This window comes from Leiobunum rupestre, chromosome 5 (genome assembly GCF_980474605.1).
Source record: "Leiobunum rupestre chromosome 5, qqLeiRupe1.1.hap1, whole genome shotgun sequence".
Classification (NCBI taxonomy): domain Eukaryota; kingdom Metazoa; phylum Arthropoda; class Arachnida; order Opiliones; family Sclerosomatidae; genus Leiobunum; species Leiobunum rupestre.
The window spans coordinates 51,838,006-51,863,256 of NC_143388.1; the positions used below are offsets into that span (position 1 = coordinate 51,838,006).

The 25,251-nt window shown below is 35.9% G+C and overlaps 1 protein-coding gene across 1 annotated transcript in view; it reads right to left on the reverse strand.

The window, feature by feature from the left end:
* Positions 1–5,818: 5,818 nt before the first annotated feature.
* LOC149945258 (adenosine kinase-like) overlaps positions 5,819–25,251 on the reverse strand; it is a 30,304-nt gene continuing 10,871 nt past the window's right edge. Inside the window, exons 8-11 of the mRNA XM_090174855.1 lie at positions 22,360–22,395; positions 8,605–8,719; positions 6,846–6,932; positions 5,819–6,048 (exon numbers count right to left, since the gene is read on the reverse strand). Of these exons, the coding sequence (XP_090030981.1) occupies positions 5,921–6,048; positions 6,846–6,932; positions 8,605–8,719; positions 22,360–22,395 (366 nt within the window). The 3' untranslated portion in view covers positions 5,819–5,920. The remainder of the gene's footprint in view (positions 6,049–6,845; positions 6,933–8,604; positions 8,720–22,359; positions 22,396–25,251) is intronic.

Consider the following 25,251-nt stretch of genomic DNA (forward strand, 5'->3'; position numbering starts at 1 on the left):
TAATCTGAAACTAGGATTTAATACCATTGAAAATCGTATGAGAAAACACGTATGCTCTGACGTCAAAATGATGGAAAAAAAACGGTCCCCTAGATATAGACGGAAATCGGGCGAGATAACCATTCCAAGTTCGATGTATGAATTCCTGGTGGTAACTAGTGTAACATTTAGGAAAATTTGTTTAATCATGAGGCTAATTTTTACTTAAATAAATTAAAATACTTCGGTGTAATATGCTATCTGAGAGCGTGCACACGCCACCGAGTGTGGATAAAAATAATTTCAACTTTAGTTTTAAACTTGTATTATTTTATGTCGAAATTATTTCTTATTCTAGTTAAATGTTTCATTTCTTGGCAACACTCTTAAATTGGGTTTCATAATTATTATCGCTATATTAAATTCCCATTGACAACTTTTTATTTTAACCACCGCTTACTCCGAAAAGTTAAGTGCGACAACCCGGATATTTATTTGGCATGTGGAGGTAAAATTTCTAAAATAAGCTTATGGGGCCCTAGTGTCCTCTTTTACAAAAAAAGTACTTTAAAGAACACTCCGTTTTATTATATAAATAAATATATTCTGGGTTTTATCAATCTCCACTGTTCTATCTGGCTATCATCTCAGTGACTTGTTAAAATTGTTTATACCACCACTCCTAACCTTGAGCTTGAGCTTAATTAGGGCTCTTGACCCTACTCTATCCTCGTCTCGGGGCCCCCTTTTGACAATTAGCAACGGCGTTTCGTACTAGTGGTACAGGAATTCATACAGTAGCCCCGCCAGGATTTTTTCGCGAGTAGGCACTGCGTGATTAAGAGGCCCCCATAAAAAACTCTTTTGTAATTTTCGTTGTTCTTTAACTAGCCAAATTGTATATAATTATTTAAAATTTTTATTATTATTATTAAATCAATAAAATTTTTATTATTATTAAATTAATAAAATTTTTATTATTATTAAATTAATAAAAATGTTATCATTATTAAATTAATAAAAATGTTATTATTATTAAATTAATAAAAATTTTATCATTATTAAATTAATAAAAATGTTATTATTATTAAATTAATAAAAATTTTATCATTATTAAATTAATAAAAATGTTATTATTATTAAATTAATAAAAGTTTTATTATTATTAAATTAATAATTTTTTTATTATTAGTATATTATTTACAAATAAATATTACCAACTTTACTTTTAATCGAAGAATTCCACCCTACGATTACCTCTTTACCCAAATTCATCAACTACTTATTTAGGCTTGTCTCCCCCATTGTTAAGGGGGAAAACTACAGTGGCCATTGTCTAGTTTCGCGCTATTTCAAGCTGACCTGTTTTATTGTTGTGTTTTAACTTATTAAATTAATATTGATGTGTAAACAGCCTCTTGTTTAGTGCTTAAAATAATTTTGACAATTTTAAATTTCAAAGTAATCTAATTATTACGTTTTAATCAGTACCCCCGCCAGGAATTTTTAACACACAGGCCCGGTCTGATTTAAAGACCCCCCTCCCCCTATCTATATATTTTAATTTTGAAATGTCCGATTTTAAATAATTTTCTTTACTATAGTAAAAATTTTAAAATTATGACACTAATATGTTAATTTAAACGTTTTCTTAGGAAAGATAAAATTTTATGCCCTCGCAATTTAATCAAAGAATGATACTATTCGATTAGAGCTTTTAACTCGGAAGAGACTTTGAAAAAATTTGACTGGGAGAGAATCGAAATTGAGAACTACCTGTTTGTTAAGGAGCAGAAAACGAAATGAAGAAACGCGCGTTATCTGGGACAAGTCCGACCACCGAAGGTCTAGGTCCTTTCTCTACAATCAGTGGTCACTGATATCACGTGATTTCGCAAAAGGGACAAAGTGTAAAAAAGAAAAAAACCCTAAGCCCCGGGACGCTCTCTATTCAAAGTAGTGACTGGTACGATGCTTTACGCTTCGACTTCAGCTCCGCGGGGATTTCCGTTGCAACGGCTTAAGTCGTATTAAAGAAATCCAGTTTCTCACTTTATGCCCCCTTTTGTAGAATTCCTAGAAACTAAGCTTATGTTTATTGTGTTGGTTGGAGCTAAGTTATCACTGAGGCGAACAGGTGGTTTTTTTTGCTGCTTTCCTTGCACGACGGACTTCCCCGTCCCGGGCCAGTCTTTTGTCATATACTCTATATCAATGTTAACAGAGTACACTACCAAAAGCAGAAACCACAGAGTTCGCTGCCTTTGGTTGTGTACTCAAGTAATATTGATTTCGAGTATAGGTGGTTCAAAAGAGAACGTTTTGTTAGGGCCATTTAGGACTCTTGGAAATTGGAATTGAATGGGAGTTCTTTTTTTAGGGGACTAGATGACCAATTTTAAAAATAAATAAAATTTAAAAATCACATTTGGAAGCCCCAGAGGCAATTTTTTTAAACTTTTAGAGGCCCCTAAAATAGGCCTACTACTGGCGGGGGCACTGAATTCATACCTCAAACTTGGAATGGTTATCCGGCCGTATTGCCTATAGTAAGATCTCGGGGACCGTTTTCAGTGACGTGTATGGGAAAAAAATCGCCCCCTCCCACGCGTCTCCCCTCTTTAGGAGTTTTTACCCCGCGCAACCTCCCGTTTTTACAACTGTAGTTTTTTGTTGTTCGACTCCCCGGCCATTTCGAAATTTAGGGTTTGAAACCCCACCGTTGATAGCGACGGGTCAGCTCGCTCTCCCGACCTCTCCATGTGGAAGGATTAAGTCCGGCATTGTTATGGCTGTCAAAATTATCAGCAGTTGCAATGCCCTTGAGAACCGCGAAGTCCGAATTACGAGGTGACCGTCGCTATCAATACGGGGATAGCGAAGGGAAAAGCAAAAAGATGTTTGAACCCTTTTTCGACACTGGGGGATGAAATAATCTGAAACTAGGATTTAATACCATTGAAAATCGTATGAGAAAACACGTATGCTCTGACGTCAAAATGATGGAAAAAAACGGTCCCCTAGATATAGACGGAAATCGGGCGAGATAACCATTCCAAGTTCGATGTATGAATTCCTGGTGGTAACTAGTGTAACATTTAGGAAAATTAGTTTAATCATGAGGCTAATTTTTACTTAAATAAATTAAAATACTTCGGTGTAATATGCTATCTTTATAGTAACCATCAAAATCTATTTATTATTTGAAAATGAAAGATATTGGTATAACTTTTGATATTGAATATTGCTATTTGCAGTTCACCAGGAAACCGAAAATCGAAATGGGCACTTCTTATTTCAAATCATTAAAAATAAACTCATTAAGAAATGACAGTTTCTTTTTTGAACAACTTTCAAACAAGCGGAGAGTTCAGTTGTTTTTAATCTTCTTGACTCAATTCTTTCTGTTGTTTTGCATTTTATTTCAAAATCTTTACTTGATTTTAATAATAATCCGATTCGTGAAAAACGGAGGTATTGTTTGGGAAATGCTCTCCAGATTTTTGACGTGCCTCAGTCTGGCTTTGTCCTTCGACTATTCCACTCTCAAGTTCAAGACCATAGTGAAGATTAACGACGAAACCAGAAGAATTTACGACAGCCTGAAACTGGAAAATATAGCCACGAAGAGGTTTCCTAGCGCTACTTTATTATTTACTGTCGGTACCTTGTTTATCGCAATATCCGTAGCCACGGTGGGCCTCTCTTTCTTGACATGGTCGGGTGAAGGTAAACCAATGGAAGACAGGGACATATGGGTGGAGACCATCTGTAAAGTTGGAATATGCGACTTTGATACTTTGAGCGAAGCGGATAGGAATATGTATTTTTACATAGATTTGTTACTCTACACTCTGGCCACGGTCGCATCGGGAGTGTTCCTGAACATGATTTTCAGTTATAATGTCCTGCTTATTATTTGTTTCTCCGAATCGACCTTGGCGAATTTAAACGAGCAGTGCAAAGCGCAAGTGGAAGAGCCGTTGACTCGGGAATGCATACTCAAATATCGAGAGCATTGCCAGGACATTAAACACTTCCTCCGACTTTGCAACCACATATTCTCGGGTATGTTCGTGATCTGGTATGGCGTGTCCTTGATCTGTACTTGCGATTACTTGTCGCGAAGCTTAAAACATCCCGGGAACTATAACGCTTTTCAAGTCGTCAGCTGTTTCTTCATTTACGGACAGTCTTTCTTCAGCGTTATTCTCGTGTCCTACGTGTCCTCCAAACTCCCCAATATTACCAACAAGTCTTTAGTGAAGTTACAGAGTCTGACGCTGAGTAAAAAGAAAGTGTCTCTCGACGTATTCGCCGAATTGAACATTCTGGTTTCACAAATACAGTCGCATCCGACCGGAATCGAGATCGGGGGCTGTTTCCTTATCACGAAAGCCTTTTTCGTTTCTTATCTAGGATCTATTATTACCTTCCTCATGATAACGGTCCAGTTTCAAAAAAATTAAAAGGAATTTAAATCGATTGTACGTTTTATAGTACGCGTTTCGGAAATTATATATTATAAAAACTTATGATCAGTTTCGACACCTATAATTCACTTCCAAAAGTTCTAGTAGTTCGATTGCACGTTTACAAAAAATGCCAACTGTTTCCCGTTTATGAAAAGTCTCTGAAATATTTGGTATAGACTCGCTTGTATGAAAACTTGGTTTTGCTTAACAATATGGGCACCACTATACCATCGCTGAGATAGTGATTTGATAAATATTATCTCTACAGTTGTTCTGTAATTAGGTTTATATTCTTTTCCATTTATATGGTATTAAACGACGGAACTATATTCCAAAGTGTAACATACAATTTAAATGGCCCCTGAGATTTTGATATTTAATTATAATACTTTGGTTGTTTAAAAAATCCGATAAAAATTAAGAAAAAAGTGCAAACATTATTCTTTTGCCATAACTAGATGCAAAACCACCAACATATTTAAATATAATATAGATCATTAATTTCAAAATCAATACAATAATTAATAATATTTTAAACTATTTCAAAGCAAATTAAGGATTTTTTTTATGTAATAAGGTGCAAAAGGGGTTCTCATAAACTGGATGAAATGTAACATACCATATTAATACCGGAACCTAAATTATCAATTTATGTTACAGTCGCAATTCCAATTCTGGTTTTACTCGTTCTGTATTAATAGATGTCTAGAGGAACATGCAAAACAATAAATATGATTAATATGGAGTGCAATTTTATGATTTTAATTGTTTATGGTGCTATTACAATTGAAGGTGCTATTTTGCATAATTTAGGTGGTGGGGGTCTCTCAATTGTAACTTTCAGTACCGAGAGCGTGCACTTCAAACATTTGATTTACCAGAAACCAAACATATTCGTTGGGTATTCGTATTAAACAAACATTTACCTCCAAATACTAGTAATAGCTCGCGGAGAGTTCTCAGTTCTTAGTCTCATAATGATTTATATGGTCATTGTCGTTAGAAACTATCATTAACAAAATTCTCGTTGGGATTCAAGCACAAGTAAATGAACTGAAGTTATCGAAATAGCGGCCAGAATCGGAGGGCGTTTTCCTTTTGACAATTATGAGAAAATCGAGTCAAATAAAAGCTAATTTCCAACCGCGTCTTAAAACAATAACTTTTTTCGGCCTAGAAGCGCGCAAAATTTCAAATTCGAGGTGAAAATGTAAATTCATAAGGAAAACGCCTCCAACATTGAGGGTATAGCAGTCTGATAACTTCAGTTCATTTACTTTTGATTATAGGAAATGTTACTTATGATTATTATGTTACTTATGATATTGATGTCTTAAGAATCATATAATTGCTACTAAAGTAAAATTTAAGTTTATATGTGTATAATCACACTGTCGCAATACAGATTTTACGTTGTTTAAATTGTTAAAAAACACCGTGAAAGCGCAAAAATATTTTAAAAATATCTATGATATGAAACTAAAGTTCGAGGTGAATGTGCAGCCAGAACTTTTAATAACTTCTCGAGACGCGTGGATTCCGCATTTCACGCACATTTCCAACGGCTTCCCCAAAACAAACTGAGAAAGAAACCCTGTAAAGAAATAAGTCTTTTAATTTCATCTTTAATATCTAAATATGCGATTAAATCGTCATATTTACAGCTAACTAGAGAATATGTGATCAGGAATAAATACTAATCGCAAAGATTAATTAAAAATATCAGGAGTTGTTAACTGTAAAAGTGACGGAACGTTATGTGCCGGTATTGCCCTATTTTACAGCCCGCCTTAGTAATCCGTATTGCTTTTGTCTATTCAGTAACTGATAATTTGTATATATATATAGTTATAGCTATGTGTGAAGTAATGTATAATTAACGTCATGCCTAAAAAGATATAACCGGAGAAAACGTTGTTATGCGCCCCTACATTCTTATTGAACGATTTTTGCGACGAAATGCCCTCAATTGTTCCGTCCCTTATAGAAGGTTGGCCCGTTGCCATAAGAGTTTCTCTAAACTGACCTAGGAATATGAATGACCCGTATCCTGAAATGGAAAACTGTATTCCCCCAATACGGGCTCCCCGTCGCACCTACGGCAACTTATCTCGTTGTCAAACTTTCACCTAATCCTATAGCGCCATCTTACGGCAGGCAGTGTTACAAGAATAATTTCGTCTGCTAGACGTTCGAATTAAGAAGAAGTAACGGGGATGAGTTACTTGAAATTAGGCCGAAATGTTTCAAACGATTATCTTTCTCCTTAAGTAAGTTTTTTTGTTATTTATATTATAATTTTTGATATTTTTATTATTGCAATTTATTTTTGAGGTTCTTCGAGACTACGAGACCCTGTTCGCGTATTGGCTATTACTCTATTGCTTTTACCTCCAGTAAATGCATCTCCGGCACCATTTGTATCGACTACTTCATTTTCTGGAAGGAGCTCCACTTCATATTCAAACACTTCGCTTCCTTTAATTAGACAAAAGCAGCTTCATTAGAAATAAAATAATACATTCCATAAGGAAAGTAAATTATATTATATAAACTTGGAAAGTCCAAGTATCCATTGGCCGAGAAAGCTGCTCGAGAAAAGGCTGTATTTAAATACGTCGAATGTAAGTCGAAGCGCGGTTATTAAAATTGATTGACTGACAGCTGTCACTTAGAAAATTTATTTAAGAAATCGCAATTATTTATCACACTGGAGCTCTAGGGGAATTTTTCCTGTTATTCGTGAAACAGGTCTATTTCCTCAAGAAATAGGTCTATAGTTCTTGGTGATCAGGCCTATAATTCTTGGGTAAAACAGGCCTATAGTTCTTTGTGAAACGGGTCTTGAGTTACTTAAAAACAACAACATCCACTTCTTGTACAATAAAAGTTTTTATTTTTAAAAACGACAACTAGTTTCGTTACCCCTTCGGGAACATCATCAGGTCTAGAGTTCTTGGTGAAACAGGTCTATAGTTCTTGGTGAAACAGGTCTATAGTTCTTGGTGAAACAGGTCTATAGTTCTTGGTGAAACAGTCTATAGTTCTCGGTGAAACAGGTCTAGAGTTATCGGTGAAACTGGTCTAGAGTTATCGGTGAAACAGGTCTAGAGTTCTTGGTGAAACAGGTCTATAGTTCTTGGTGAAACAGGTCTAGAGTTCTTGGTGAAACAGGTCTATAGTTCTTGGTGAAACAGGTCTATAGTTCTTGGTGAAACAGGTCTAGAGTTCTTGGTGAAACAGGTCTACAGTTCTTGGTGAAACAGGTCTAGAGTTCGTGGTGAAACAGGTCTATAGTTCTCGGTGAAACAGGTCTAGAGTTCTTGGTGAAACAGGTCTATAGTTCTCGGTGAAACAGGTCTATAGTTCTCGGTGAAACAGGTGTATAATTCTCGGTGAAACAGGTCTATAGTTCTCGGTGAAACAGGTCTAGAGTTCTCGGTGAAACAGGTCTAGAGTTCTCGGTGAAACAGGTCTAGAGTTCTCGGTGAAACAGGTCTATAGTTCTCGGTGAAACAGGTCTATAGTTCTCGGCGAAACAGGTCTATAGTTCTCGGTGAAACAGGTCTATAGTTCTCGGTGAAACAGGTCTATAGTTCTCGGTGAAACAGGTCTATAGTTCTCGGTGAAACAGGTCTATATTTCTTGGTGAAACAGGTCTATAGTTCTTGGTGAAACAGGTCTATAGTTCTCGGTGAAACAAGTCTAGTTCTTCGTGAAACATTTCTAATTCCTCGAATTCAAAAGGTTCAATTAGAGCAAAGACTTAATGTCGACTAGTCTTGTCTAGCACGTCGCGAGCGAAACCTCCGCTCTCCGCTGTAATCCTCTCCCAGAATCATCAGAGCCACAATATTCTTTCTTAGAGTTCCAGGTGTATAGATAATTAGATATATAGTCAACCGCTTTCATACTATAACCCGAATAGGAGATTCGATAAAAAGCGGGAGGTCATTGGTTTATGTTAGTTTTATTGTACCGATTAAGATAAGGGTGCGTCCTATGCTTTTATTTAAGAGACCGTGGGCGAAATCGTGCGAGTCAATTTAATATAAAAGAATTGAACAGGGCGTACAACAAAAATGCCACTTTTATACATTGTATATATTATTACATGTTTGATTATAGAAAGAGCGTGAGTAGTTCTTACCATTGGCTACAATGACTGGATTCTTTCCTTGCGTGATAACTGTGATCCTCGGTCTTTGAGTGTTCTTTTTCCGAAGTGCGTTAATATCCAGGGCAATACTCTTCAGACTTTTCATCTTAATAGTATTTATACAATTACAAATGACTACCATTAATTTTGGTATTAACAAATGTTGATAATATATATTTTACGAAAGAAATATTAAAACAAAAAGTTACTATGTAATGTTTCAAGCGAATAACATTAGCAATATGAGGAAATGAATACTATTCTCACAAGAGATATAATATATAATACTGGTCTTAGTTAGAATTATCTGCACCATTACTCACGAAACCAGTAAAAAGAAATAACATCTATATAACGAGCTAGCGTATGCGAAATGCCTTACGTCAATACAGGATTTGATGAAGAGATACTTAAAACATTCTAAGTAATGAAAGTCATCACAAATAACCTCCACAAATGAAATATTACTCAGTTTTCGCTTTAATTTTGTAGATTATTAATGACATTTTTCGGTGATTTCAGCCAGCGAGTTAAGGCTTAAAATCGTCTCATCGTATACCGAAGTATAGATAAATACATTCAGGGTAGAGATAAGGGAGTGCGTCTACCGATAAGGGGCCCCTGCGGGCGGGGGAAACGGGCCCCTGTAGGGGCCCCCATTTTGCGTACATTTTCGGCGGGTCAAAAGGTTTGATCAAAAGGTTAGATGATTTACGATGTTATACCAACTCATAAAACCTAACCCCCCATTGTAGGTTAGGTTATCTGCCCCTATTCGACAGGAGGTGTGGACAACGATGTTATGCAAACAGCTATAAACCGTTAAATAGTGTGAAACGGGCCCCTGTAGGGGCCCCCATTTTGCGGCAATATTCGGCGGGTCAATAGGTTAGGTCAATAGGTTAGGTCAATAGGTTAGATGATTTACGAGGTTGATTTACGATGTTATAACCCATAAAACCCAGGTGTTAACCCATTATAGGTCAATAGGTTATCTGCCCCTATGGCGGTGACACGATGTTATGCAAACAGCCTACCCGTCATAGTGAATGTCTGGCCCCCCTGTCTTTCGAGTTGGTAATAAATAGTGTTTTCGCCAACAAACACTTTCGGGCCCCTAATGGTACCGTAAAATAGCGGGCGGTCATCGGTAAAAGTGTTTTGGAAAAAAAAGAGCAGAATGTATACAAATTATAAGGTTTTATTTATACATTCAAAGTTACAGTACATTAAGCGGATGAAAACGTTTAAAGATAAAACAATTTAGTTTTAATATATTTATGGTGTGTAGATACCATAGTAAACAAATTGTAAAAGTTAAATACACAAAACATATTTTGGTTGGCCACTGTTTCTTTAAAATCTTCAATAATTTTAAATGCTGTTACGTAATTGGACGCGTAACGGACAACGGTACCATACCTTTCATGTTCATCCGATAGAAATAAATTGTTGGGTGCACATGGTTCTTTATACAATATTTCGTAAATTTTACGATAATTATCGGTTATAACGTAACCCATTAATTCAAAGAGTTTTTGGTTCACTTTAAGGAGTTGAATGTGCGAATTAATGAAATATTTGAGTCTGTCCAATTCTCGAGTTTCCGGCGCTTTGATTACGACCGACGCTTCGGATATCGTACTTTGCAATGTTAATTCTTTTTGGTCAGACATGGCGGCGGTCACTAGCGCGTCTGATAACGGGAACGGTGATCGCAAAGGCAGCCTTTGGGGATCATTTATTTGTTCCCAGTGCCCGTATAAATCGTCCCAGGCGCGCGAAGACATTTCAAAGGCCTGGTGTGTGATTTTATTGCATAGAGCTACAGATATATCTAGTTCAGACGTAAACCCCGTAGTAACGAAAAGCTCGGATGAAAGTGAATACCGAGGGTTAACTTTCCGCTGAGTCGGGTCAAATTTAGACATTTTAGTAGGCGCTGGAACGTTATCTACACAGCTTCGTTTAGACATGATGCTCGAGAAACGGGTTGTAGTGTACTGCCGATGGATGACGGGGATGAATCCCTTATATAGCGATAATAATTTGATGACGTAATCAGGATGACGTAATGGGTTGACTCAATGACTCACGCGATTAGTCAAATTTTGCGGTGTTATGTGTATAGCGACGGCCATATTGGTAAACCAAAGAGATAGAAATTCTACAAGTCCCATTAAAAGTAAAATCAACGCGATTAGTAATGCGTTTTTAGGATTGTTCGCGATAAGGCGAGTAACGGGAGAGGCGGGATCGTCCCTATTCGGTAGGGCTGGTGGAATCATCTGACATGATGCTATGCAAACAGACAGTAGCTATAAACCCGAGTAATTGTCACCCCCTACGGCATCTGTCAAACACTTTTCTCCACGTGCGAGTGGTGTTATGAAATAAATCCAAATAGTTCAATGGGTCGAGCCTTTTGTGTATCTATTCATAACTATTTTCACCGACAAACACTTTCCCCGTGTAGCATTATTTTCAAACACTTTTACGATGCGCAAAGCTATCCGTCTTACGGAATATCGGCCCTAAGGGGTAAAGGGTAGATAGAGGATCTCCCTTGCCCCCCGCGCGTAAAATAGACACAGCGGGTGTCCCCTCTCGCTAACTAAAAGTGTCGTTTTGGTACAAAAGAGCCGAGTGTATTATAAAAACGGTTTATTTTTCTACGACATTCTATGATTTGTAGAGACCATGGCGAATAAATTGAAAAAGTGGCCCCCAACTTTTTACATCAGGCGTGGATTCTTAGCGCTAAAATGGTTATAACAAACGAGTGTTCCCACCAAAAATTTTTTTTTTTGCGCGTAGAATTTTATGGAGGCCCATAAACTAGTAGCGGGAATAGAACCTCTTAACTATTTCAGTTTAAACTACGAGGGATTCTAATAGATTTTTGTTTTTACATCCCAAATTGCCCTACGTATGGGGGGGGGGGGGCAAAGTGTGCACTGGTCCTTTTGGGTTTAAAAACCCAGGGATTTGGTCCCTAAGATATCACAACTCTGTTCTTTTTTTGTATCCAACCAAGTCCACTAGAAATCCATCTCCGCTGTTCTCGGATGAGGACGTACCCCTGTAAGTTTTTATCAATTTTTATATTTTTAGCTTGGTGATCTATTCCAAAATTAACAGATATAAATATTTCTGGGTTCAGTTAATGTGATGATTCGAGTGAAACATTTGCATATGTTAAAGTTATTGGATTGAAGGAAACTTCAGTGTTTTCAGAGTGATAATTAAGGGAAGTTGCCTTACAATATAGTTGAAAATTATCTTTTTAAGTCTGTGTCACCCATTGATTATGTTAGGAAGTGAAAAAATTTCATTTAGCAAGCTTTTCTTAAATTTTGGTATCCACCCTGTATCATTTAAAAGCTCAACCATTGTTTTTATCAAGTTAATTTTAAACATATCTTAAAACAAGCTTCTCTAAGTCTGACTAGCTTTGTAGGGTAATAATAAAACAGCTAAATATTTTTTGGGTTTAATAATTGTGCTTCTTAGTGAAAATTTTGCATATATTACAGTATTAGGTTGGCTAATTATTTTTTTCACCTGCTACCATTCTCAACGGGTGAACATAGAATAACAAAGATAATTTTCCACTATATTTAAAGCCAACTTTCCTTACATTTCACTATGAAAACACTGAAGCTTCTTTCAATGCGATAACTTTATTACACGCAATTTGTTCCACCCCAGAATTACATTTATTGAATCGAAAATAATATGTAACCCCCCTTAGAATTAACCCACACAGGTATTCAGAAGAGATGGTGTTCAATTTAAAAAAATTACGTTTTTTTTTGGATCCACCCCTATATCAGTTATATAAAACCTGAAATTTTTTTTTTTTAATTCTAATTTAAACATCACTTTAAAAACCTTATGCAAGTCAGAATAGTTGTGTAGAGTACTAATAACGTAGATAAATATTTATTGGTTCAGTTATTTGTGGGGAAGCTTGTTTGAAGATAAGTTTAAAATTAATTTGGAAAAAAAACTTGAGCTTTTTAAATATATGATACAGGGTGGATACCAAAATTTAAAAATAAAATTTAATAAAAAGCTTGCTAAATGAAATTTTTTCACTTCCTAACAAATTCAATAGGTGAACACAGACTTAAAAAGATAATTTTCAACTATAGTTAACGGTAACTTCCCTTAAATTTCACCTTGAAAACACTAAAGTTTCATGCAATCCAATAACTTTGACTTTTGAAGATTTTTCACTCAGAACCATCACATTAAATGTGATCCACTCTGTATCATAAATTTAAAAGCTCAAGCAATTTTTTTTTCCAAATTCATTTTTAACTTAGCTTAAAACAAGCTTCCCTAAGTCTGACTAGCTCTGTAGGTTAATAATAAAATAGCTAAATATTTTTTGGATTCAATAATTTTGATTCTGAGTGAAATATTTGCATATATTACAGTATTAGTTGAAAAAATTTCATTTATGTCCATTTTAAATTTTTTTGTTGTATCGCATTATAATATTTTTTGGCTCGTAAAAGAAAAATAATTTTTGTAATATATCATCTTATAAAATTTTTTGTTAAAAAATAAATATTTTTATTATCCTATAGATCAGACTCGTTATTTCTCCTTGCTCGCGTCATCTTTGTTTTTGGATTACGTAATTAATAGTTCATGGGGTCCATAATAACGTAGAAAATGTTTTTGGGTTCAATTGACCTGATGAAAAATTTCCATAGGGCAAAGTTACTGGACTGATGGAAGCTTCAGTGCGAAGTCTTAATTACATGTTCTAAGTTTTTTTTTAAACAAGTTTATTTCTAGAAATGAAAAGGACATGTTTTATCGAGGCAAACTTTTTCCGTGTGAATGGAGAAATGATAATTAAAGAGTTAGCTATTTACGATGCGGAAACGGAGAAGCATAACGTCTGGACCTTTAAACCACCATATCCATATTCCAGTCTTACGGAAGAAGATAAATGGCAGTGTAGATGGTTGTATTGGAACATTTGCGATCTCCGTTGGGACGACGGACGGGAAGACTACAACAGCCTAGGAGCCATCGCAAATTATATAAAAGAACAAGGGTTCACGTTTTTTTTGTAAAGGTTTAGTAAAGGCCAAAGTTTTATCGTATTTCATAGGAGTTAACGTCAAGAACGTCGAGGATTTAGACTGTCCTAAATTATCTACCATTCTTTGTATAAGTGCGCCTAAACATTGTCATTTTCACCGTGACCCTAATAATTGCGCCGTTGTGAAATCTCACAAAATCGCTGTGTGGTACCGAAAAATCGTGTGCAAGAAAATATAAGTCGTTTTAATATTATTTTTGTTTCATCACATTGTTTTTACGTTATGTCTGTTTTCTAAAATTACGTTTCTTAAATAGCGTAACGTATTAAAGTTCAATAAAGAGTTTTTCATTTAATTTTAATTTTAGTGTTTTTATAATATCTTTCTGACTATAGGTGTATTGTTTAACTTCTTTCATTTTTAAAAATGTAATTGCTTGACTTAAATAAAGCGTGAAAATTATTAGTTTCGAAATGATATTTACAAATCTTATCCACTCTAAAGTCTATCTTTCGGGTATTAGTAAGTATTTCATACAAACTAACTTAAGTAAGTATTTTTAGAAGTGAAGAGAAACACATTGTGAAAAACCAAATTAAAAGAGACTTTAAACGGTTTTATTTAACCATCACTTTAAAAACGGTAACTTCCCTTAAATTTCAAACTGAAAACACTAAAGTTTCATGCAATCCAATAACTTTGACTTTTGAAATTTTTCACTCAGAACCATCACATTAAATGTGATCCACTCTGTATCGTAAATTTAAAAGCTCAAGCAAATTTTTTTTTCAAATTCATTTTTAACTTAGCTTAAAACAAGCTTCCCTAAGTCTGACTAGCTCTGTAGGTTAATAATAAAATAGCTAAATATTTTTTGGATTCAATAATTTTGATTCTGAGTGAAATATTTGCATATATTACAGTATTAGTTTGGCTAATTAATTTTTTTTCATCTGCTACCATATTCAATGGGTGAACATAGAATAACAAAGGTAATTTTCCACTATATTTAAAGCCAACTTCCCTTACATTTCACTATGAAAACACTGAAGCTTCTTTCAATGCGATAGCTTAATTACAGGCAATTTTTCCCCAGAAATACAATATTTGAATCGAAAAATTATCCAACTCAGCTTATCAGACTTCGGCAAAGTGGTTTTTAAGTGAGGGTGTTAAATAATAAAATATACTTCAGCTTTTGAATTAAATTTACTATTAATATAACGGTTAATCGACGAACAGGACTATAACTGTTGCGTACAGCAACTATCTAGTAACTCTAACGGTAAAAGTTGGTACTGGAATTTACCTGTTAAAATTTAACAGGAATTTAACAGGAAGCTACAGTAATTTTTCACAGTGTAGCATATGAAAGTATTAATTTTCAAAAAAAAAGTGCATTTAAATTGAAGTGAGTCATATTTTTGGATTCTCCTTGTTCCTCCTTCTTTCATCCCAGCATGTATCCCCTTTTATCATGGTTTCTCTCCAAAAATCTTAAATCAGTAGGTCTCGCTCCTATTTATCACCCACCGCCCAAATTGTCAGCTTTATTATGTAATAACAAAGAACCAACTGCCCTCCTCGACAAGGCCATCATTTATAAAATCTCCTGTGATTGTGGTGATTATTACATGGGGGGCAATGCCGTCGCCCATTTCATCAAAGGCTTAAAGAGCCCCAAAAAATATAAACAACCCGTACAATAATTCTCCCCCCTTAGCGAACACCTTCGTGTTTTTGGGGCCATAATGCTAGGTGGGACTCAATAGACATACTAGCTCGACCCAAAATTATATAAAAATCATTTCAATGTACGCGAATCCATCGAAATTTAAAAAAATAAATCTGCGCAATGTTTAAACCGTGACGATGGTCCCTTTAACTTATACACGTTTTCTCCACTTTTTAAATGTTTTTATGGGCCTCACCCTCTCACACAGACAACAAACCAATTCCTCCTCTCGCAGAATCCACCCATTCAGACCATAGTAGCCTCGAGCGCGAACGAAGATATCGAGCCCATATAACACTTCGACGGGGGTCGACTCGCCTTTGAGAAAAAACGCTCGCGGCTAAAGAACAGTGGCATCCACTATATGTATGCATAAATATTTTTTCGTCCCAAAGTTTTACCATCGTACTGTCAGACTTGTAAAAATCCCATGAAGAAGGAGGAACAGTTCCTCCGAAACGTTCGATTTTTTAAATAAATATATTGTGAATTTTAAAAACGGTTAAAGTCTCTTTTCACTAAGTATTTTTAAATATTTGAATATCGGAATTGTATTTCGTTGCGTTAAAAGTAGAGTTTAGATGTATAGTCGTTTTAAGTAATACTCGTGATATAGGGTCAAGTGCCAAGCATATTTAAGTACTACAATGATATTAAAATAAAGTTTAAAAATATTTCCATTCTACGTTACTTTAACAACGAATATTCTATGACGTCAAAACACTCAAATCCATGTTTCAAATTCAAATTAACCGCGCAAAACACTTAAATCTATGTTTTCATTTGATTTTTAAATTAACTGCGACGCGCCCCCAGACCGCGTCCCCCCGAGAAATCCGCGCCCCAGACCGCGCCCCCCAGGGGAAATCAGCGCACGCGCACCGCCTTGAAGTTACGTTAACTGTGTGAGTTGAAACATCTGTATAGCTTGTTGAGATAGCTATATGTGTTCAGCATGTCTTATGGGAAACCAAAGTCATTTTAAAATTTGTTTCAGCTTCATTTTTAAATATATATAATTAAACAAAATAAAAGAAAGAAATAAAATATATAAAAAACATATGTTGAAATTATGGTCGTTGTCGGAATTCGCGAACATATAGGGTCTTCTATCTAAGTCGATACCACCTTTGAGGTCGGGGATGGTTAACTTTTATTCACTAGATAAAGCTCTCAAAATTATTCGTAAAAAGTTTTGATCAAGTAATTAAATTTCTGTATTATCCGATTACGCGCACCGCTCAGGTTATGACTTTTTACGCGTTCTATCTGTTTGTATTTGGATTTTTTAGCCATTTCTATCAGGGTTGAAAAGGAACGAGTGAGCTCGAAAAAGCCTCCCCAATATTCTTTTTAATAAAAGTGTATTTTAAACCATGAAGTATCTGTCTCTATAGTATATTACTTACTATTTACTAGTTTATATTAACCATGGTTAAATTTTGCGTTTAGTCATTACTTATTATTATCATTAAACTACGTTAGTCATAACTTACTATAATCGTTTAGCTTCGTTAGTCATTACATATTATTATCTTAAACCTCCACGAGAGCTTTAACAATTTAACGGTATACGTTTTCGACAACACGACAAGTTCGCATTAACTTACGATGGACGACGTTACCTTTTTTGGTATGAACGAATCTTTTCTCTGTCACTCAGGAAAAATAAATTCCGTTTTAATACTTTATTGAAACAGGTCTGCTCGTAACTTCAAACAACGGGATACTAAAATATTCAGTGGATTAATTAGCGATACAATCTAACTAATCTGAAGTTTCAAGTAATGAAAGTGCAATATGTGTAGGTACAAATGTTTTTATGACGGTTAGATTTATTTATTTATTTAGTTATTTATTTAAGAGACATAACTACGAAGCCGGAACGACTTACATGTAGTCATCACGATATGTGCTTTAGCTGATTGATTGAATGATTAGCGCGATATTTTGCAGAGATGTTAATGTAACTGCAAGGCGTTAACCGACGCATTGTTAAATACCCTGTTTATATACATTATACAGAGATGCTAATATATTAATGGTAAGTTGCGAAAATCACAGTGCGCGTAAAACTCAGACAGTATATAGTGACTAGTAAAACATAGTGAACAAGTTGGCCTGAACACAATATACGAAGCCCTCCCCACCTCGCCGTAGCCATGGGGCGGCGCGCGTGCGCTGATTTCCCCTGGGGGGCGCGGTCTGGGGCGCGGATTTCTCGGGGGGACGCGGTCTGGGGGCGCGTCGCGGTTAATTTAAAAATCAAATGAAAACATAGATTTAAGTGTTTTTCGCGGTTAATTTGAATTTGAAACATGGATTTGAGTGTTTTGACGTCATAGAATATTCGTTGTTAAAGTAACGTAGAATGGAAATATTTTTAAACTTTATTTTAATATCATTGTAGTACTTAAATATGCTTGGCACTTGACCCTATATCACGAGTATTACTTAAAACGACTATACATCTAAACTCTACTTTTAACGCAACGAAATACAATTCCGATATTCAAATATTTAAAAATACTTAGTGAAAAGAGACTTTAACCGTTTTTAAAATTCACAATATATTTTTTTAAAAAATCGAACTTTCGGAGGAACTGTTCCTCCTTCTTCATGGGATTTTTACAAGTCTGACAGTACGATGGTAAAACTTTGGGACGAAAAAATATTTATGCATACATATAGTGGATGCCACTGTTCTTTAGCCGCGAGCGTTTTTTCTCAAAGGCGAGTCGACCCCCGTCGAAGTGTTATATGGGCTCGATATCTTCGTTCGCGCTCGAGGCTACTATGGTCTGAATGGGTGGATTCTGCGAGAGGAGGAATTGGTTTGTTGTCTGTGTGAGAGGGTGAGGCCCATAAAAACATTTAAAAAGTGGAGAAAACGTGTATAAGTTAAAGGGACCATCGTCACGGTTTAAACATTGCGCAGATTTATTTTTTTAAATTTCGATGGATTCGCGTACATTGAAATGATTTTTATATAATTTTGGGTCGAGCTAGTATGTCTATTGAGTCCCACCTAGCATTATGGCCCCAAAAACACGAAGGTGTTCGCTAAGGGGGGAGAATTATTGTACGGGTTGTTTATATTTTTTGGGGCTCTTTAAGCCTTTGATGAAATGGGTGACGTCATTGCCCCCCATGTAATAATCACCACAATCACAGGAGATTTTATAAATGATGGCCTTGTCGAGGAGGGCAGTTGGTTCTTTGTTATTACATAATAAAGCTGACAATTTGGGCGGTGGGTGATAAATAGGAGCGAGACCTACGGATTTAAGATTTTTGGAGAGAAACCATGATAAAAGGGGATACATGCTGGGATGAAAGAAGGAGGAACAAGGAGAATCCAAAAATATGACTCACTTCAATTTAAATGCACTTTTTTTGAAAATTAATACTTTCATATGCTACACTGTGAAAAATTACTGTAGCTTCCTGTTAAATTCCTGTTAAATTTTAACAGGTAAATTCCAGTACCAACTTTTACCGTTAGAGTTACTAGATAGTTGCTGTACGCAACAGTTATAGTCCTGTTCGTCGATTAACCGTTATATTAATAGTAAATTTAATTCAAAAGCTGAAGTATATTTTATTATTTAACACCCTCACTTAAAAACCACTTTGCCGAAGTCTGATAAGCTGAGTTGGATAATTTTTCGATTCAAATATTGTATTTCTGGGGAAAAATTGCCTGTAATTAAGCTATCGCATTGAAAGAAGCTTCAGTGTTTTCATAGTGAAATGTAAGGAAAGTTGGCTTTAAATATAGTGGAAAATTATCTTTGTTATTCTATGTTCACCCGTTGAGAATGGTAGCAGGTGAAAAACATAATTAGCCAACCTAATACTGTAATATATGCAAAATTTTCACTAAGAAGCACAATTATTAAACCCAAAAAATATTTAGCTGTTTTATTATTACCCTACAAAGCTAGTCAGACTTAGAGAAGCTTGTTTTAAGATATGTTTAAAATTAACTTGATAAAAACAATGGTTGAGCTTTTAAATGATACAGGGTGGATACCAAAATTTAAGAGAAGCTTGCTAAATGAAATTTTTTCACTTCCTAACATAATCAATGGGTGGACACAGACTTAAAAAGATAATTTTCAACTATATTGTAAGGCAACTTCCCTTAATTATCACTCTGAAAACACTGAAGTTTCCTTCAATCCAATAACTTTAACATATCCAAATGTTTCACTCGAATCATCACATTAACTGAACCCAGAAATATTTATATCTGTTAATAGTACTCTACACAGCTATTCAGACGTGCTAAGTTTTTAAAGTGATTGTTAAATTAGAATAAAAAAATATTATGTAAATGATATAGGGTAGATACAAAAAAAAATATTATTTAAAAGCTGAAGTAATTTTCTTTTAAATTGAACACTACAAATGTAGTTTTCGCATTTTAACTTTAAATATAGACTGTTTTACCATCTCGAGTATCTTGCATATTGAAATTGGTACGCATACAGGGTTACCATTTAATTTTGGAATAGATCGCAAGCTAAAAATATAAAAATTGATAAAAACTTACAGGGGTACGTCCTCATCCGAGAACAGCAGAGATGGATTTCTAGTGGACTTGGTTGGATACAAAAAAAGAACAGAGTTGTGATATCTTAGGGACCAAATCCCTGGGTTTTTATACCCAAAAGGACCAGTGCACACTTTGCCCCCCCCCATACGTAGGGCAATTTGGGATGTAAAAACCAAAATCTATTAGAATCCCTCGTAGTTTAAACTGAAATAGTTAAGAGGTTCTATTCCCGCTACTCTCTTTGGTTTACCAATATGGCCGTCGCTATACACATAACACCGCAAAATTTGACTAATCGCGTGAGTCATTGAGTCAACCCATTACGTCATCCTGATTACGTCATCAAATTATTATCGCTATATAAGGGATTCATCCCCGTCATCCATCGGCAGTACACTACAACCCGTTTCTCGAGCATCATGTCTAAACGAAGCTGTGTAGATAACGTTCCAGCGCCTACTAAAATGTCTAAATTTGACCCGACTCAGCGGAAAGTTAACCCTCGGTATTCACTTTCATCCGAGCTTTTCGTTACTACGGGGTTTACGTCTGAACTAGATATATCTGTAGCTCTATGCAATAAAATCACACACCAGGCCTTTGAAATGTCTTCGCGCGCCTGGGACGATTTATACGGGCACTGGGAACAAATAAATGATCCCCAAAGGCTGCCTTTGCGATCACCGTTCCCGTTATCAGACGCGCTAGTGACCGCCGCCATGTCTGACCAAAAAGAATTAACATTGCAAAGTACGATATCCGAAGCGTCGGTCGTAATCAAAGCGCCGGAAACTCGAGAATTGGACAGACTCAAATATTTCATTAATTCGCACATTCAACTCCTTAAAGTGAACCAAAAACTCTTTGAATTAATGGGTTACGTTATAACCGATAATTATCGTAAAATTTACGAAATATTGTATAAAGAACCATGTGCACCCAACAATTTATTTCTATCGGATGAACATGAAAGGTATGATACCGTTGTCCGCTACGCGTCCAATTACGTAACAGCACTTAAAATTATTGAAGATTTTAAAGAAACAGTGGCCAACCAAAATATGTTTTGTGTATTTAACTTTTACAATTTGTTTACTATGGTATCTACACACCATAAATATATTAAAACTAAATTGTTTTATCTTTAAACGTTTTCATCCGCTTAATGTACTGTAACTTTGAATGTATAAATAAAACCTTATAATTTGTATACATTCTGCTCTTTTTTTTCCAAACACTTTTACCGATGACCGCCCGCTATTTTACGGTACCCTTAGGGGCCCGAAAGTGTTTGTCGGCGAAAACACTATTTATTACCAACTCGAAAGACAGGGGGGCCAGACATTCACTATGACGGGTAGGCTGTTTGCATAACATCGTGTCACCGCCATAGGGGCAGATAACCTATTGACCTATAATGGGTTAACACCTGGGTTTTATGGGTTATAACATCGTAAATCAACCTCGTAAATCATCTAACCTATTGACCTAACCTATTGACCCGCCGAATATTGCCGCAAAATGGGGGCCCCTATTTAACGGTTTATAGCTGTTTACATAACATCGTTGTCCACACCTCCTGTCGAATAGGGGCAGATAACCTAACCTACAATGGGGGTTAGGTTTTATGAGTTGGTATAACATCGTAAATCATCTAACCTTTTGATCTAACCTTTTGACCCGCCGAAAATTTACGCAAAATGGGGCCCCCTACAGGGGCCCGTTTCCCCCGCCCGCAGGGGCCCCTTATCGGTAGACGCACTCCCTTATCTCTCAGGGTTAATTTTAAATATAACAAACCCGTAAATGCATCTGAGAAGTTGAGGGACTTGTTAAGTATGTTTAGAGGGCAATTGTATTCTGCTAGCTTTTAAGGGAGTATGAAGTGCTTTGAAAATTGGAGGTGGTTTTTGCGGAGCGCTATAGTTACATTTCGAATTCTCATTTCACACTCACAAGGAGAGTACCCGAGGTGTTTATTGCCGATTTCGTTCAAAATCAGGCGTGATGTAGACCTATATGAGATATGAAATTTCCCAAAAGAAGACGTTGCACTACCCATTCGATTTGCCATGGCAACCGAAAATGTTTTTGTCCACTTAAAACCACAAAAATATCCATTTAAAAAAACATGGGATTTTCTTGGTTTTAGCTACGATTTTTTTTAATTTGAAAATCCCACGATATGGGTAATTTGGACCAAATTTAGGTAAATTTCATCAAGTTTGAGTAAATTGGAAATTTTTGGAATTAAAATTTTAAGAATGTTTTAGATATTCTAAAACTTATTTCGCATAAGGTCACCTTAATTAACCATTATGTTCAGTGTCCGTGAGCTCATTACAAAACTAGATCATAGAAGAGTTCAATGCATTTAAACTTACATTTAAATCGTGCTCTTTGGCAAATGTTTCCGTTTCCTAAAGAAATAGAATTAGGTATACTTTATAAAGACGAATAAATGAATGCAACAGCATATTTATTTTATTGTCATTACATAATTTATATATGTAAATAGTTCATTTGATTTTCAAATTACTCTATAGATTTATATAAACTTTTGTGTTGGTTATTTAATATATATATACTGAAAGTTAACTTACCTGCGACCGTTAAGTTAAAGAATACAAAACTAAAGACTTACAACGTCCTCAAAACAATAAGTGAACTAGAAAATATTGGTACAGGTTGTTATACATCACAAAATCCGAAATATTACTTTGGTGGCCACGCGCCTAGATCGTGACTTTCTTTAGCGTCTGTTTCGAACAGGTTAAGTTAATTGAAACACTATCGACGGTTCGGAAAATGATAAAGGTAAACGTCCAAACCACCCTAGGGGTCTGTCGCCTTTCAAATATAGCTCAAGACCATATTACTGTTTATATTCTATAAGTATGTTGGTGGTGCAAAATGATTACTGAGGGCTTTTAACCGGGTGATGTTATCGTAGGAACTGTCATACTTGTGTAACAGTATTATACACTTATGTACTAATTAAAGTTTACTCAGTGGTGGATTTACCATAAGGCTGAAAAGGCTTAAGCCTAGGGCGGCAGATTTTAGGGGCGGCAAATTTGGGGACCGAATTTTTTTAGCCGTCTCACAGAAATCAAAAAGTTTTCTGTGAGACGGTTTTCTGATGTCTTGCAACTAAAGACTTTTCCCTTTTCAATTTCATTGTACATTCAACGTACCGCAAATTTCTATAAGTTCTATAAGCTCTATGCTAAAACACCCAGTTCCCGGCCCACAACCAGTAATCGGCTTCTGCGTCTCTGCCTGTACTTTGTATGAGTGAGAAGAGAGCAAAATTGCGGCAAATATATTTTAAACTCCCCCCCCACTCATACAAGTCCGACTACTGGTCAGGGGTGGCGGAATAGGGTACGCAACTGCGTACGGGTGCAAGGGTTTTTTGGGGCGCAAAAAATTCTAGGACTATTAGGTAAGCAAATTTTTTTAGTTGGCGAAGTGGCAGCGTTGGGAAGTTGTTTTAATTTAATTTAAAAAATAGAACAATTATCCTGCAAAATGTATCTGATACAAGTTAAAAAATTAAGTTACGGAGTAAAATATAAATAATAAATAAATTAAATAATAAATATAAATGGATCTGTATTAGTATTATCGAAGATTCTAAATACGAATTTTGTTTTCCTGAGTCAGGCGGCTATTAACTTCGAAGTTTTAGCCGTTAGTGTGTAGTTTTTAGATTAACGGACTCCGAACTCAAACGGACACAGATTATACGGACACTGTGTATATCACTCATTTGACACTGACGTTTAAAGTTTTTACCTCTCCGAGGGGACAAAGTCCCCTAGGAGGGGTTATACAACGACCGTGTCTGTCTGTGGGTGTGTCTGTCTGTCAGGACTGCGAACGCGTTCGCATTTTCGGTGCAAAGTGTAATCACTGCGTACGCAGTTTCTCAAAGGGTTGGCAAAACCACCGTGTGACGGTGAGCGTTAACGGATGCATTTGCGGTTTGGTTTGGATGGTGTTTTTTCGCTCACCGTCGTGACGGTTCGGTGTATTACGGTTTTTGTAATGTTTATGCGTAGGTTGTGAGTGTTGAATTTGTTGTGTTTGTGTTCTGATGGATGTGCATGTTGAGTCTGTTGTGTTTATATGGGCGTTTTCTCTCCAACTTCTTCTAAATGACTTTGGGACGGACCGAGTGCTGAGTGTAATGCTACCTCTCAACGTCCAATGGCAGGGTTTCCACCAGTTGTACACGGTATTCGTCTTAGTATCAATTTGCGATCGCATAGGGCGGGATTTGAACCCGAGACCTCCTGATTGACAGGCGGACGTTCTACCACAGAACCACCGACATTTGTTACGCCTTATTGAAAATTAGACCTTCAGCTTTATCGGAAGCGTATTTAATAGAGTACGAAATTTTGGTTTAATTGAAATAGAATTGAAATTGAAATTATTGCATCGAAGAAATTCTAATTTAGCGTTTCTCTATTGATTAAAAACAAATGCGCCACCCAGGTTTCGAACCCAGACCATTCGGCTTGGCAGTCGAGCGCTCTACCACAGAACCACCGATAGCTGCTTAGATTCACTGAAATTAAGACAGGCATCGTAAGCATAATAGGTAATAAAGTCTTTTTTTATTAATGAATTTATGAAGGCCTAATCTGGTATTTTTTAAAGGTTAAATCTTGTTTTAGCGCAGTCAGCCGAGATTAGAGGGTTAAAGGGTAGACCCTGTGGGTGGTCCACTTTCTTAACGACCTATATATAGTTCTGTTAATTCAAAGGAGATAATTTAACGTTAATTGCTTTAAAAGCTGGCGGTTAGTCAAGTGGCTCTCTGTGCTTTGTTGATGGTAAGGTTTTTGCTTCTTGTAAATACATTTGGTGTGGATATTTGGATATCTACGATTTCTAACGCAGTCAATGATTTCTTGGGTGTGCGAGTCATTATATGATATTGGAAATTGGACGGCATTGGTCTTTTTCATGTGGTATGCGTCACAACGTCAACAGGAAGTGAACGAGTCGTCCACTACCAGATATCTACGGTATCTTCATCAAGGGCGAGTGTTGAAATAAAATGAGCGTTAAAGATGCGGCAAGTATTTCGTAAGCGAGTAATTCCAAAAAGCCTCTGTAGATATTTCATTAAAATTTGCTTCGTATTATATTTAACTGATAAACTTGTTCTGTAAAAGGGTTTAATTCAATTGTGCATTGTTATAGTACGTCTAACTTACTGTTGTAACTACTTAACTTATGATATTCTGAATAAATTAAAA